The following is a 15,393-nucleotide window of genomic DNA, read 5'->3' as shown; positions in this document are numbered from 1 at the left end:
TTGAGGGGTTAGTCCGAAGGCAAAAGGTTGCTAGGAGAAGATGGTGGTGATTTAGACAGCCTGCACAGATGGTGTTTGAAAGGAGGAACACAACACAAAAGGAAAAAGGGTTTAACAAGCTTCAGGAGAGGAAGAAAACCATTTTTCTACAGTTTCACCTTAAAGCAGTAGCCACCACATGAGAAAAAGGAGAGGCAAAATTGTCCTGTAATTGTGAGCTGTAAGCCTGAAACCACATGAGACCTGCATTACCTTTCCCTACTTCAGGGATTCCAGACAAGAGGACATTTAAGTACTCAGGGACAAGAAACAGGTGTGCATTTCTTCAGTGAAGGTGTATATATTTCCAGAGTGGTTCTATATCACTACAGTCAGTTAAGCGTTTCAAGTTATCTTTAGCAGATTTATTTTGCAAAGCCTGGATGCAAAACTAAGTTTTGCAGGATTAAGTGACTACAGACAAATTTGAAATTATCATAGGATTCTGTTACTGCATTGTCACGGAAGATACTTTATCACCTTACCCAAAATGTGACTTGGAACTCAGACTTTCATGCATCAGTTTTATCTACATTGTATTTCCAGTAAGAGTGAGCAGACCTTATTGGTCTATGTGCTCAAATTTACTATGTCAGACAGGATGACTGGTGCATTGTAGCTCTGATGTAAGTGCACTGGAGACCTGAACAACAAAGAAATGAACTAAGTTGTTTTATGGACATGGTGAATTTTGAAATGTTACTACAGACAGATTTGTATTCTGCACACCCCTCACAGCTTTCAGCAGAACCCTGCTAATTTTCCATCACGGAGGTATCAGTTCCCTTCCGGACTGTCTCCGCACCAAGAGGCTGCAAGTATTGTGGATGCTTCCAGTTCAGTGACTGGTTTCTATATGCAGGCCAGCCACTCCGCTGGTCAGTGTGAACAGGGAGGTTGAGCTGCAGACTTCTCTTGATGAGGGTACTAACTTTCTCCATTATTCAGTCAATGGTTTTCACAGATCATCTGAATAACTGACCTCTACCCTACAAATGTGCTTGGAGTGAGCCAAAAGCTACTGCAGGAGCAAGCAAGATAGGCAGCAGAGCCAAATAAGAAAGAAACCAGAATAAAATGTCAGTGTGTAAATTAAAAAATACACTTCTAAAGTCAGTGTGAAAGTCTGTGTTAGATTACATTTTTTTGCACAAAGTCCCTGTATGAAACTGCTTTTTCTGTATCTAATTATAATTAATTTTCCATAGCAGGCCCCTTTGGCTCAACCAGAATCCCCTACAGCTTCAGCTGGGGAAGATGTTCAGTCTCTGGCTGACTCAATGGACTCAGACCGAGATTCCATCTGTAGTAATTCCAACGGCAGCAATGGAAAAAACAGTAAAGAAAAAGAAAAGGACAAACAGAGGAAGGATAAAGACAAGAACAGGACGGACTCGGTTGCCAATAAAATAGGAAGCCTCAGTAAAACCCTTGGGATTAAGCTGAAAAAGAATATGGGCGGTCTTGGAGGCCTGGTGCATGGCAAAATGAGCAGGGCAAATTCAGGGAATGGGAAAAATGGTGACACCATAGAGAAAGTCAAAGAGAAGAAGTCTAAGTCTCGCAAAGGTAGCAAAGAGGAATCTGGACAGTCTGCAAGCACTTCTCCATCTGAAAAGACCACTCCATCTCCTACTGACCGAGCTAGCAACTCACCCATTGAAAAGATGAACACAAAGTCATTGTCTGATAAGCAAACTGACCCGTGGAAATACAGCACGGATGTGAAACTCAGCCTCAATATTTTGAGAGCAGCCATGCAGGGTGAACGAAAGTTTATTTTTGCTGGCCTTCTGTTGACCAGCCACAGGCATCAGTTTCACGAGGAGATGATCGGTTATTACTTGACCAGTGCACAGGAGCGTTTCAATGCTGAGCAGGAACAGAAAAGAAAGGATGCTGAGAAAAAGGCTGCATTGAATGGGTCATCTAGTAGGAAGCTGGAGCCGGAAGCATATTCAAAAGAAAAGTTAGAAACATCTCCTCAGGACAGGGCATCACCTGTCCTGCCTCAAAGCCATACAACACAACTGGTTTTAAAATTTAAAGATCGCACTAGTCCCACTCCTGGGTCATTTTCTTCACCTAGTAATGGTGCTAAGAAAAGCGGACCCATTCCAGTATCTGCCCACTATAGCCATACGCCACCTGTTCAAAGGCAAAGTGTCATCCATTTGCATGATGTCAACTCCAAGCCATCGAGCTTCCAAGATGACACTTACAAGCCAGTGGTTGGCACATTGAAGACCTGTGCCACGTATCCCCAACAAAACAGATCGCTGTCTTCTCAGAGCTACAGCCCAGCCCGGATAACTGGTATCCGCACAGTGAACACAGTGGAGTCGCTGAGCTATGCCATGCCTACTGAACACAAGTCTCAGACATACACTAATGGATTCAATACTGGTGATATCAGAGACTGCTTAGAATATGCTGATGAGGATGCTCCTCAGACCTGGTTGAACAATGATAAAAATCAAGGCAGAAGCACAGTTTGCCCAATATATCCCATCCAGCAGAACCGCTGTAAGAAGGATAACTGTTCCTTTTATGGTCGTCCTGAGACTGACAATTACTGTTCATACTGCTACAAAGAAGAGCTGAAGCGCAGGGAGAGGGAAAGTAAGGGACACAGGCATTGAGGATTCTTCCGTGACTATATTTAGTTTTACCATTTTCTTACTTGCAGAGTAAACAGTGTGGAATTGCAGTAAAAGGAATCCTTCAAGAAAGAGAATAAAGGATTGATGAGTAAATAGTGTCTAGCTTTTCGCTTTTCCTGGGCAATGAGGAAATAATAGGATTAATTTATCATAAAAAAAATATATATATTATTTTCCATTTTGTCAGTGTCTTTTTTACATACTCTGGGTAAGCTGAAGGGTTGTTTACTTCTTTGTCAGTGCTGTGTGTATGTTTGGTCAAAAATTTACTAATGGTGCCTGAATTTACACTGACATCACTCAGGTAGTAGTACGATAGGGGAAAGTCATAATGCCGGAGATGAGGTGTTGTAGTAGGGTAGTATCTGCCTTGTGAGCATTTGAGATTCTGTAGCTATTACGAGAGTATTTTTTTCCTCAGCAAGAATAAATTTTTCATAGCTTTTCTTCCTGTCCAGAGGGTGTAGTGACTTTTGCATAACGCACACTTCTAACATGGCAGCATACTGCATTAGCACTAATGTTTGTACTCACTTTAGTTTGAGATGGAATGATTCTAGGAAACTTGAAGTGAAAGGTCTGAATTCATGAGGGCTGTAGCTCTTCCTGACTTTAAGTTCTCACCAAGTATTTGTACACGTCCATTAAAAATTAGATTTGTGCCATTTTTGCCTGTATTGAATTTGTAAACACATTTTATATAAAAACATTATGACCTGCAAGACTTCACTTCCTAAACTAAAAAAAACAAACCAAAACAAAAAAACTCATATAAAACTCAGTATCGTTTTGGGCACCTGAATCTCAGTAGTATTTTCACTGCTGCTGAAATTGGAAAATATATATATATTAAAATCAAAATACAAAAGTCTTATTAGATTTGGAAGATTTGATGACCAGCTAGGAGACGTTGGATCAGTTTAGAGCCGAATGAACTGCTTGTCAAAACAAGTGTTTTGCATCCCCAGATTGCCTTAGCCGTTATATGAATTTATTCATTGTTTATTCCTTTTCCAACGTTGTTGCAAACATAATTACTTCTGAGCATTTCTTGGAGACATTTGACCCAACCTGTTTTCAAGTCTTCTCCTTCAGTAAGCCATGCATCTACCGGGAGCTTTCAAGATGGATATGAAATGCTTACAGGTACAAATGTCTTCTCCTAGCACAGATGTGCACGTCTGATTTCCAGATGTATACATAAGTAATTGCAATACGTTTGAAAGTAAAGCTCTGTTCAGAAATACTGTTCAAGCAGATGCTTGAAATTAGCATGTTTTCTTGAATGAAGTATATGCATTTTTTTATGCTATTCCACCACCTATTGGTGTAATTTAACAAGAGTAGACCTTTACTGTGGCTGTGCTTGTGGCAGTGGTTCATCAGCACGTCCCTATGGTTTTTTTTCAGCTTGTTTTCATGAAGAAGTGCAGCCTAACATTGCCTTCAAGAATACTTGCTCTGCCATCTCAAGATGCAGGATGTGAGTTCTGCTCTGTTCATTACAGAATAGCATTTTTCTGGCCTGCACAAAACAGGTTGTTTCGCAGGGATTGCTTCTTTTTTGCTGTACCCCATTTTTGACTCTTGGCATGGTTGGCCTGTATGCAGCTAATGCTAATTAGCCTCAAAGCCTTGTGTGAAGGAGTCTGTGAAACACAACACACAGCCTTATGCTGATGTTTACTTTCTCTCCAAAAAGCACATAGGCACTTGCTCTTGCCCCTCAGAAATTTATGCGACTTAACATGTACTTAAAATTGATTACACCAGGGAGATTTAATGAACTCTTTCAGAGTAAGTCCATTCACTGCTCCTCAGAGTCCTGGTCCTTCCCCTGTCTGCTGTTCCATGAATTCAGACCTGTACTTCATGTATTAGAGCAATATATGAGCATGCGCTGGATGTCACTGAATTTGCAGCCTTTCATAAAAGGGAAATGTTGGGAAGCCTAACAAGAAATTAAAACTCACTGGGACTTGTGTCCTTGAGGTAAGCAGGTTCTAAAATGCATGACTCTGCTTGAAAACACTGGTAAGCAGTGTCCTGTTTAAGTGTTGTGATGACATGCAAGTTCTCATTGCCAAAGAAATCTGTGGTTTCAGGTTATGTTAAAACAGGACAGAATATGTTAAATGAGACATTGGATTAGATTGTATATGCTGTTGGGAGGGATGAAACTGCCAGGATAAAACTTCATATAATACATAGTTAAGAATTCTTAGAGCATTACAGTAGTGATGGCATTTGATGCTCTGGGTAATGTTTGTGTGAAGTTATGCTTAAAAAAACTCATTATTAGCAGCAGAGTGCACCAACCCATGGATCTGAGTCAGGTGCTTCCTTCTGAATGAGGAGAACAGTAACAGTGCATGTCTAAAACCAAGGAATTACCATGAGAATTTACTGCTTTCCATTTTTCAAAGTAATCATTTCTGAAGTATGTTTTAAAGATGTGCTATTTGCAACATGAAGTTTGCAGAAGGTCATTTTTTAGATAAGAGACTCATCTAATAGTAATTATGCCACAGGGTCTTTCTCTGTGCCTGACCTGACTCCGTGTTGGAGATGAGGCCAAGCTGTGCAGAAGTCACTTTTGGTTTTGGAGATCCCTGTTCATGTTTTTCTGTTATCTCACATGGCTGCAGTACATGCGTGTTCATGCATTTGTACTATGCCTTTTTTTTCTTCCTCTTTAACAGCAATTGGACATTATCACTGTTATTCAGATTCTAAAAGTACACACTAAAGTACAGACTGCACCCTCCCAGAACAGCTCCAAAACCACCAGGAGATGCTTAGATTTGGAGGAAGCTGAAACTTTTATAATATCTGAATGTGCAGCATTTAAACCTATTACACTTTAATTTGGTCATGAACTCAGATACAGAAGTCTGCTCATAACACAATAGGCCTGTAATACATAATGGGTTTCAGTCACGCTTTCTATTTAAGTGCCATTTAAAATGCTGTACAAGGAGTTCATAAACTATTGCTAGACTCTATGAGTATTTTTTTCAGATGTGGGTATCAGTTGTAACAGACAGCCAACAAGCAGCTCATTCTGAAGGTGGTACAGATTATCAAAAGCAACTTCTAAATTTTTAAGTGATTTTTAAATGATTGATTGACCTCTTGTTAATGTAATTCATTGTGCTTTGTAGCTGCAATGGAAGCAGTGCATGTGACCCAGATTCCTTTAGCTGTTAATTCCTCCTTCCTAAGTCAAAGGTAACATGAGAAGCATCAGTGAAAGAAAAATGCTGTATTTGGAGATTGTGTTGCTTATTTCTTAGTGCATCTAAATAGGCCAAGTGAAGTCTTCAGGGTCGTCATTTCTAAAATCACAAATCTCATGGTAAGAGCAGTAGCATTTGATAAAGAAGGCATTGAGGGGAGATGCTTAGCATGGGTTTGTGCACCATTTGACTGCAGATCAAAGCAGTCTGCTGAGGCAATATACATACAGGCATATTCAGGGTAATCTACTTCACTTGTGATGATGAATGTGTAGATATCAAAAAATGCACAGCACAGATCTGACAAAATACTGCCCTCCAACTCCCTGACTCTGCAAACAACTACACTGGTGCTCAACTTCACCAATATGAATAGTCTTCCTGACATCAAGGAGACTGCTTATTTTCGGAAACTTAACTGTTAAGAAACATAGCATAGATGTTGGTGGGATGGAGGCCAGAGACCTTCAGCCAGTGCTTGTTCTCAGGCTGCCTGTCGGTGCTCTTACAGTGGTAGAACGGATGAGCATTGTGCCTGTGGAGCAGGGGGGATGCTTCAGGCCTTTGTGAGATAAATCTGCTGTCCTCTGAAATCTACAGACAGAATACCATTAGCAAAGGGGGCCTTAAATCAGTTGCTTCACGGACACATAAAATACTTGCAAGCTGGATGTGAGAGCAGAGCATGAGCTAGTGCAGAGCTAACGTCTTCGTAATGCTGGGAAAGCTCTGCAGTTAAAAACCTGTGTGTTGACAGACGTCACAATGATCTCAGACAGGCAGAGGTCCAGAGAAGCAAAGTAACTGATGCTGATTGTAGATGGCTTTACAGCTTTGGGTACTTCAAGTCTCTGTCAGTGTATTTGAAGCGTATTACTTTTCGGGTATGAGAGCTCACAGAGAGGATCACCAAACGGTGTACAGCATAGAACTTAAACTATTTTGGTATCAGGCACTAACCCCTCTTTTAATTTGCACATTCATTTCCTATGTATGTGACTAAAAATACTGTATTGTTATAAATGAGAGGAAAATAACACGGTGGTGTTTCTAAGTATGTTCTGTTTGTGGACTTAAGGCTGTATTATGTTGGAATTTTACAAGCCAAGTTTAAACTGTAATATAGAAATTATTTTTATATTATTTTCAAAATATGCTACAGAGCAATATTTTGCGCCTTTATTATAAACAGGGTCATCATTTTAGTAGGTTACCTTCCAAAGTGCTGGTAGAAACTAAGCACGAAAAGAAAGCTTTGTAAAAATGTGTGTGTTGTTTCTAACTGCTGTCTGTTGTGCACATCTGTGTCTAATGAGAGTTGAGTATACAGTTTTTTTCTTAATTGAAAAGCTTTAAATTTTCCTTTCTGTATTTTGGTAAAACTCTCCTTCCAGTCCCTACCAACAGCCACTTTTATAAGCAGCTTATGTATAAACATTCATCTGGAAAGTTTTCTTACCACATGAAGCATTTCTGCACTGATTCTGGTTGACCCGGGCTGCTGATCACGTACCCTGCACCCACTGATGTACAATAATTCTGCCTTTTAAAAAGATGGAATCTTGGATTGACTATTCCTTGCAAATGAAAATCAAGACTTAGGAATCAGTGCATTGATTTATCATCTGTGGGAAGAAAATGACTATAGATCATAGAGATGTCATCTTGTGATTGGTAGATGCATTGTATCTGAATATATATGATATGTGTTGCCTCCCTGCAGATGAAGGTGTGCAGATTTCATTTCTTCATGGGTTTTTGTACTGTGCATCTTAATTACCGGCAAGTCATGCAAAAAAAGGCTTTAGGAACTGAGGCATGTTTTAAGTTGGGCATCAGTACAGATTTTAAAACTCATCTAGCTTTTGTGATTTGGTTTGTTTGCTTTTTTGTTTGGTTTTCTGCATTCCCTATTAAGTTACGTACTCCAACCAAAACAGTAGAATCTGGATGCCTAATGTGAGGCTTCTGCATCTCAGTTTCTCTTGATAAACAGGCTGATTTGAAGATGGACTGAGCATCAGTTTCTGCTGTAGCATGAGCTCTTGGTTCCAGAAAGTCAGGGGAGCATTACTCCAACACGTATTCAGGGTTTTTCTTTATTTTTCTGCTTATTTTTACTCAGTGGAAATTGCATTTTATCTTCGGTGATTTTTCCATGTGTGAACAAATAGTTGAGTTTATTCATTGATTGCTTGCCTACAGAGAGACTTGCTTTGTACCAAAAGACCATATTGTTATACATTAACCTACTGCAGTCAAAACAGGGCTACTGTATTCCACAGATGTTCTTGGATAGCATATTCGCTCTGATTTTTTTTCCTCTCAAGTAAATATGCTGTTCTGATTGCTGTTTTATCTCCTATTACCTGAATGCATGTATTGTGTCAAGAGAATTGAAATGGCTGATGCACATTTGCACTGTGGAGCACGTGATATGGGTAATAGCCACCGGGTTCCAAACAGCCTTAAAGTTACAGCTCACTGGAGACCAGGAGTCACTTAGCTGGATGCAGCCTCTGCCCCACTTCTCATTTAGCCATGGCTGTAAAGCATTCTAGCTTGCTGTACTCTGCATAAGTGTCTGCATATTCATCCAAACAACCTGTCACTTTAAAAGGCGTTTTTCTTTAAAAGCTCACGGTTCTTTGATAAGTGTCCCTATGTCAGAAGACCTTACTCAACATAAGCAATGGGGCTAAAAACAGGTGAATGTTGGGCAGTGCAGTAACCATGGCACCAGAATACTGCAGAAGCGAAGGCTATGTTGTGTCAGGAACCATTTCCTTTCAAGACTGGAAATGTAGATCTTTGTGCATTCTGGGAAAGCAGAGCATTGTTGCTTTGCCGTTTATCTCTGCATGCTGTAGCCTTTCACTTTGATGCAGAGGTTTGCCCTTCGCCAAAAAGCAAATTCTGCAGTGGCAGCATCATCTGAGATTACAGAAGTATGGACCAGTGTTAGAACTAGAGAACTAGACAGTGCCTAAGGTACCCTCTGCGGGTGCTGCGTATTTCATTTTCCTTTTTCTTTTCCCCTTTCTTTATCCTTTTATTTTTTTTAACGGGAAATTAAGGGCATGAAAACTGGTACGATAATGACTTCTTTTGTTCATGTGCAGAATTAACAAAAACATGACAATGGCTTTAAGGTTGGGGCTGGCTTTCAGGAAGCCCAGAGGTAAAAGGCACCTTTTGAGGTGAATCCCATGGACTTGTTTTGCTATAGAATGGAGTTGGGATCCTTTGGCATAGAGCCTTTGCCCAGTGAAGCATGACAGTGTGTCAGGAGCCTGAGAGCCATGGCTGACCCTTCTGGCCCGTGGTGGCTGAGCCATGCCTGCAGTGCAGACGATGTGGAACACTGTCTAGTCATTGCCTCCAGGTTTAACTAACACAAAGCCTCTTCCCCATGCTTTTGTTTTAAAATATGCAGGAGATGTCACAGCAAACCACAGTGTCTCAGGCTAGGAGAGTGCCTGGTGTCTCCTTGTAGCAGGCTTGCAATCAGGTATAAATCGAAATACAGCCATGTAGGCGTGGTAAAAGCGCTCTTGTCTCTAGACTTTGCAAACTGTGTGTACTTATGTTTTAATACTAGCAGAAATCAGGCAATGATTTTATTATTTAATTGTTCAAGGTTCCAAGTACTGTAAATACAGTCTTTGTACTATGCACGTACAGTACACAGAATGCTTTCCCTTGGAGCCTCTCAAGGAGTGCTGCACGTACATAATCTCTTTCTCAATTGATTCAACATAAACCAAGGAAAAGAAATGGGGCTTAAGCCCCGGTTAAATAATGAATCAGACCCTCAGATCTAAGCAGCAGGGAGTTCCCAACCGCAATAACCCAGGTCAGCTTTGACAGCTTTGTATAAAACTCTGTCCAAATGATCCAGATTAGGATTAGGCCTGTGCTCTTTCCTGGGTAGGAGCAGTTCCTTCGTGTCTTTCTCAAGCCCATTGCTCTTAACTGTGGGAGCTCTGTGTTGCACTCATGATGTGCCAGCCTTACCATGATTCAGCTATGAAACAGTTTATCAAAACTGTACAACTCTTGCATTCCTATTGGAATCAGTCTAGAGCTTGATTTTGCGTTCAATTTTAAGAAATAAGGTACTGTTATAAACTATTTGTCATGTCTCAAAGTTAACTTTTGCATGGCAGAGAGGCAATGTTCTCCTTGGAAAGCTTTGTTTCTCCTCATTGATTCCTGTGACTGATGTGTTTGTGTGGGAAAAGTTGAATGAGATGTTGAAAACATTGGTGCAGTTCATCTGTGTTTCTGACATTCAGTATGCTTTGTGTTGCATGGTTCTGTGTTAAAAACCAATGCCTTTCAGATAAGGGTAAATCTTGAAGGGCAGTCCAAATTATTATACACAAAGGGTATACATAGCTAATTGGTCACACCTTTACTGTTGTGTAATTCGCCCTCCCCAGATTGTTCGTACATGGTTTTTTTTGCTACTGCTAATGTTTTCCTTTTATATTCTGCTTCCTTGACAAGTCCGAAAGCTCTTTGTTCTCATTTACCTTTTTAAGCCTCTGCTACGTTTTTCATCTCTGGTCAGTTGGCATAAAGAGTAGCTTGTCTCCATAAACATTATTTCAAATGACATTGATTTCATGCTCCATTTATAGAAGTTCATTTACTCATTAATTGAGGGTCCCTCTTCAATTATAACCATAGCTATTGATGTAAAATTAATAAGAAATCAGGTCGGGTAATGGTTCTAAGAACCTAGCAAACCAAGCTTTTTTAAAACTGAAGCACTGTGTTTGCACCTTCACTGTGTATCTCAAAGAAGGGTGGTTGGTTCTCACCAATGCTTAAGTAAACATTAATAAGGAGTAAAGCAAGCCTCGATGATCTTTTTGGTTAAGAATTGGACTTCTTGGTGTAGTGGAACCTACCTTATTTTTCAGACCTTGTGTTTCAGTTTCTTACGGTCTTCTATGTATTTATACTCTTCTAACAAAGATTGACTTTGGATTTCAAAAAGCAGTATAGTAAGGTGTATCTGAAATGTATTTAAAGCTGAAGCGCCTTTTTGGGTTTCTCTGTATTTGATCATTTTCATGCAAAACTTTTATTACGTGTGAAAGAAATGAATTTGCCTTCCCCAGTCGTAGTTCCAAGGTGTGGTTGGTTGGAGTCACTTTTGCCTGCAATGAAAACTTTTGGTTGTTTTTAAGCTGACTGCCGTATATTTCAATCCGTTGTTCAAAGGAGGTGAGCATTCAGTAATGTTAAAGGATCTTGTTTTGTTGTGAAAAGTATGAGTTCTTGGGAACCTTTTCTACATGCAGTTTTCATTCTAATTCAATTTAAACGTCATTTTTAATCTGATCCATACTTTGACAAAGATGATGTGTACGAGCTGTTTTTAGCAGTCGGATTGTTCCTTTGTAAAGTATTAAAGCACTAAACCAATTTTTGCAATAGGTAGTAAAACTTGCTTATGTTTTGAAAAACTTCCAGTTATAACTGTCGCACTTTTTATAGCAGAACTGTAATTTAATTTCTTTCTTTTATGAAAGATTACTCCAAGTAACTGATAGCTCTGTAATCTGTGTGAATTGACTTCTCCTTATTTGAAACAGAGAGAAGCTATAATGCCTATTCAATAAAATTAACTTATTTCTAAAGTATCTGTTTCCTCAAATTCTTGGTTGTGCTTTTTGTGTGCTCTCCTTAGTGCATGCAGGGGAAACTGGAACCTGGAAGAGAAGCACACAGGGGGCATGCAGCAAAGCAGTGGGGTTATAATCAGCTCCTCATAAACTTTCATTCTCTTTCTGTTATGTCACTCTGTTTCATTTCAAGATTAATTTGCGTAAACTAAATAATTGGTAAAAGCCAGAAACCAGGCACTGTAAGGTCTGTTCTGTTTTTTATAACGCTCCCAGCCCTGTGGCTGTAAGGGCACAAGGCCGCCCCATGCAAGGAGAGCAGTGCTGCAGTGCTGTGCTGGGCTCTGAGAGCTGTGGCTGTCCTCAGGGAATCCATGCCTGGAGACGACCTGTGTCATCAGGGCAGATGGGGCCTTTGTGGAACAGCTGTTTTGGAACTAGGTCTGGTTGGCTTTGGTAAATCTAAGTGCGGAAGAAATCATACTGAGATACAGTGAGTTACTTAGTGGTTAATTAACCTTTTCTTTAAAAACCTTTGTTTCTGGTATGAATTTGCCTGGCAGGAATCTGCCTTTGGGTCTCATTGTTTCTTGTACCCTGTGCTGGGCCCTCTGTGTGTCGGAGCTTTCCAAGGCTGTTGCATAGGTGTATTTCCAGTTCTGTAACCTTCCTCATGCCTGTGCTTTGACTCTCCTCCTGCTTTTTAACACCTCCCTTGATCTGTAGATACATGAATTTCAGTGTTTCAGTCAAGTTTCTTTTCTGAAGTGCACTCCAGATGAACAAGAGTTAATTCAGGCAGACCCTGCTGCAGACTGCATTGAAGAGGAGGTGAGTCCATAATCACAGTGTCTCTTTTAAGTTAGTTTCTAGTTCTGTGTGTATGAATATATATATTTCATATAAGTTTCAGTATCTATTAATTTCTTAACTGAAAATACCGTGCATTTATGCTCAAAAACGTCTGTAGCTTTTCTGGGCTTAAGATGTGCAAGGAATTATGCTTCAGCTGCCCTTTGACTGAGTCTTTTTCTTGTTTCCTGAGCAAGAGCTGTCGACCTGGTGAGTAGCTAAGGGGCAGAAATTTGACTTTCTAAAGGTCTGTCCTAATCTTTATTCAGTCAAACAGTCTGTATCCAGTTTACCAAGCAGTCTAAATTACTCTGTATTAGGATCCTGTATTCCGCAAATATTATTAATAATTTATGAAGATGTCTTTCTCTGGTGATTGATAAGATGATCTGTTATTGTGGTTATTGGTGTTAAAGTGTTTATCGTTTAAACTCATCTTTTCAAGTATGCTAAAAAGCTTTGAAAGGGTGTAAGTTTTATAACTTTTTTTTTTTTTCCATTGTATTTTATCATTCTTTCATTCTTGGTTAAAGTTTTTTATTAACCATTTTATTAATTTGCTCACATTCACAGTACACCTTTACCTCCAGTAGTTGCTGTTTGATAACCTCTTTGAACTGGATATAAATCAGGTAATAAAATAGATTCCACAACAAAGTTCCAAGTCCTTGAACACACCTACCTGTTCTGTACATCCCAAAGGTTTCCATTGGTTTCCATCTGCTGATGTGCTAGCCCATCGTTAGGACGATAGGTGGAGAACTGCAGGACAGCTTCCTTCAGGCCACTTATAAAACACACCCTTCAGATGGCAGAGAGGTAGAAATAATAGCCAGAGAAGGAAGAGTGCAGGGTGTAGGAATGTTTGATTCTATCTGCTAGTCCAAGCGTAATCTGAAAGTAAGCACCTAAGCTTGCTTAAGAATAAAACATGAGAAACTGAGCCCTCCAGAGGTGGTGACTCAAATCTAATTGCGTGTGGTATGTCTAAAGTGCTTTATAAATCTCATAACCAAAATATGTTGCTATCTGAACTGGAAATACTTTGAAATACAACACCCTTGAGTATCTAGGAGAGCTGTTTGTGCACACATCTTCAAATGCGAGTTTCTGGGAATTTGTTCTTGTATATAAGGACATTGTAATATTAAACCTAACCTGCCTTGCTGAGTGGGACTGGGACTATATTACCTTTATTGTACTGGTACACAAAATAATTCATCTGTCCTTATTTTAATTGATTTGGAGGCTGCAGTTGTGCAGTATGATCTGATTCCTGTGTCCATCCAGAGCTGTATCAGTTCCACCAGTGCTGCAGGAAAACCCAGCGCAGACTCCTTTGAAAAACTGGAATTTGCACTCATAAACCCTATGAGACTTCCCTGGGGGAAGGACATTAAAGCAATGTAAGGCACTGCTTGTAGAAATCTAGCAATGGTTGTGTTTTCTGATGAGCAGCCCAGTCAAAATCCAAACCCTCACTTCTTTCAGCTTGTGTTGGAGACCTGTTTCATTTTTTACTGTGTACTCAGAGCTACCGTGGGTGAGTCAGCACAGAAGTTTTCAAAATAGCACCGTAATTTGTCCTTGTCTCTAATCTCTTCTATAAGAAGTTTAAATGAGGGAAAACAGTGCCCATAAGGAATGGTTTATTTGGGTGCACTAAAATTGCTGTGTTTCGATGAACCTTTCTCTCGTGGTTTCACTGCACCAACCGCAGTTACCAGTAGTAGCCATCTTCTCATCTCCTGCTGTGGGGATGCAGGAGGCCCTGCTGCCATCACAGGCCACTGCACAGAGAAATTATTGTGATCAGGTGAGCGTCCCCCTGGCAGTAGTGGGCAGCTCTGTAGCCAGAACGGACAGATAGTGTGTAATATATTGGTTATCTGGCCATAAATAGCCTGAAAAGAAGTTTAACAACATGAAATGTAAGTGCTAAGTTAATTTTATTTTATATGAAAAGGAAAAGAAAGTGTATCATAGAGTCATAGTATCATAGTGCTTTGCAGAATAGTAGTGGATTAATTTCTTCATTCTACAGGAAATCATCCTCAGGATGCTCAGACTTACACAAAGGTTGAAAACTGCAGGAGTGACTGGAATGAAAGCCAAAGAGGCCCAGCAGGCCATAAGTCCTCCACGGGGTTCAACAGCATGTAAGTCACAACATGTCTAAGTTTTTCAGGCAGTGCCTCACGTAGGCACCAGCTACTAATATGTCTCAATTAATAAGTCTGTGAATATAGGTACTGCAGACAGGTCAGAAAGAACTGCCTGCTTAAGGCCATGCCCACACAGGGTGTGCAGGAGCAGCAAGAAAGCTCTTTGGAACAGTTATAGAGGAAACAAGCATCCGTCTGTGCCCCATGAAACCTTCTGTTAGACCTCACAGGTGATCCTCATCCTCTCTCTGTTTCCACAGGCCTGTGTCCACGCTGCTCAAAATTACATTGCTTGAACCTCCTCCCTCCTGAGGCAGGTGCTGCCATCAGCTCAGTCTGTCATGTGCTGTCATTTGCTTTGTCCCTGGTTGTGTGAGCTGCTCTGGCTCCTGCCCCACAGTGACTGCCGACAGTTTAGGAGGATAGATTTTGCAGTGACATTTTACATGCCCTTTCTGTTGTGTGTTTAACCAGTACAGTCATTTTGGCATACTGATAAATGCAATATAGAAGAGTCCAGGTAGATCTGTAGTTTCCTGCCCAGGGAATCAGACATGCTTTTGATGTCTCTGCTCTAGGACTGAAGGTAAGTGTGAAACACTGCAGTTAAGAAGTGGTGGGGATGCAATCACAGAAAAATGGTGGTATCTCTCTTTGCGGTGCTTATAGGTAATGCTTCCCAGTTAACATCATTTATGAGAACAGAAGAGCTGTGAGTTTAGCGGGGCATCAGTTGCTCACAAAATCTGTCACAGACATCCTGTCTTCTCCACAGTGTTCCAGAAAAACAGAAAAA

General features: G+C 40.4%; 1 protein-coding gene across 10 annotated transcripts in view; it reads left to right on the top strand.

The window, feature by feature from the left end:
- The window catches only part of OTUD7A (OTU deubiquitinase 7A), a 106,054-nt gene extending 94,456 nt beyond the window's left edge, over positions 1–11,598 (top strand). For 4 of the 10 annotated variants that reach the window (XM_015872691.3, XM_015872692.3, XM_032446782.2 and 1 more), the window contains one exon: positions 1,248–11,598. In XM_015872691.3, coding sequence (XP_015728177.2) covers positions 1,248–2,681 — 1,434 coding nt within the window. In that variant the 3' untranslated portion in view covers positions 2,682–11,598. The remainder of the gene's footprint in view (positions 1–1,247) is intronic. The other 6 variants (XM_085515006.1, XM_085515005.1, XM_085515007.1 and 3 more) reach the window with 2 other exon arrangements.
- The last annotated feature ends 3,795 nt before the right edge of the window (positions 11,599–15,393 follow it).

Source organism: Coturnix japonica, chromosome 14 (assembly GCF_054131305.1).
Source record: "Coturnix japonica strain WE chromosome 14, WE-NBRP24, whole genome shotgun sequence".
NCBI classification, from domain to species: Eukaryota; Metazoa; Chordata; class Aves; order Galliformes; family Phasianidae; genus Coturnix; species Coturnix japonica.
The sequence above is the reverse complement of the archived record's forward strand: the minus strand, read 5'-3'. Positions and strand labels throughout refer to the sequence as shown.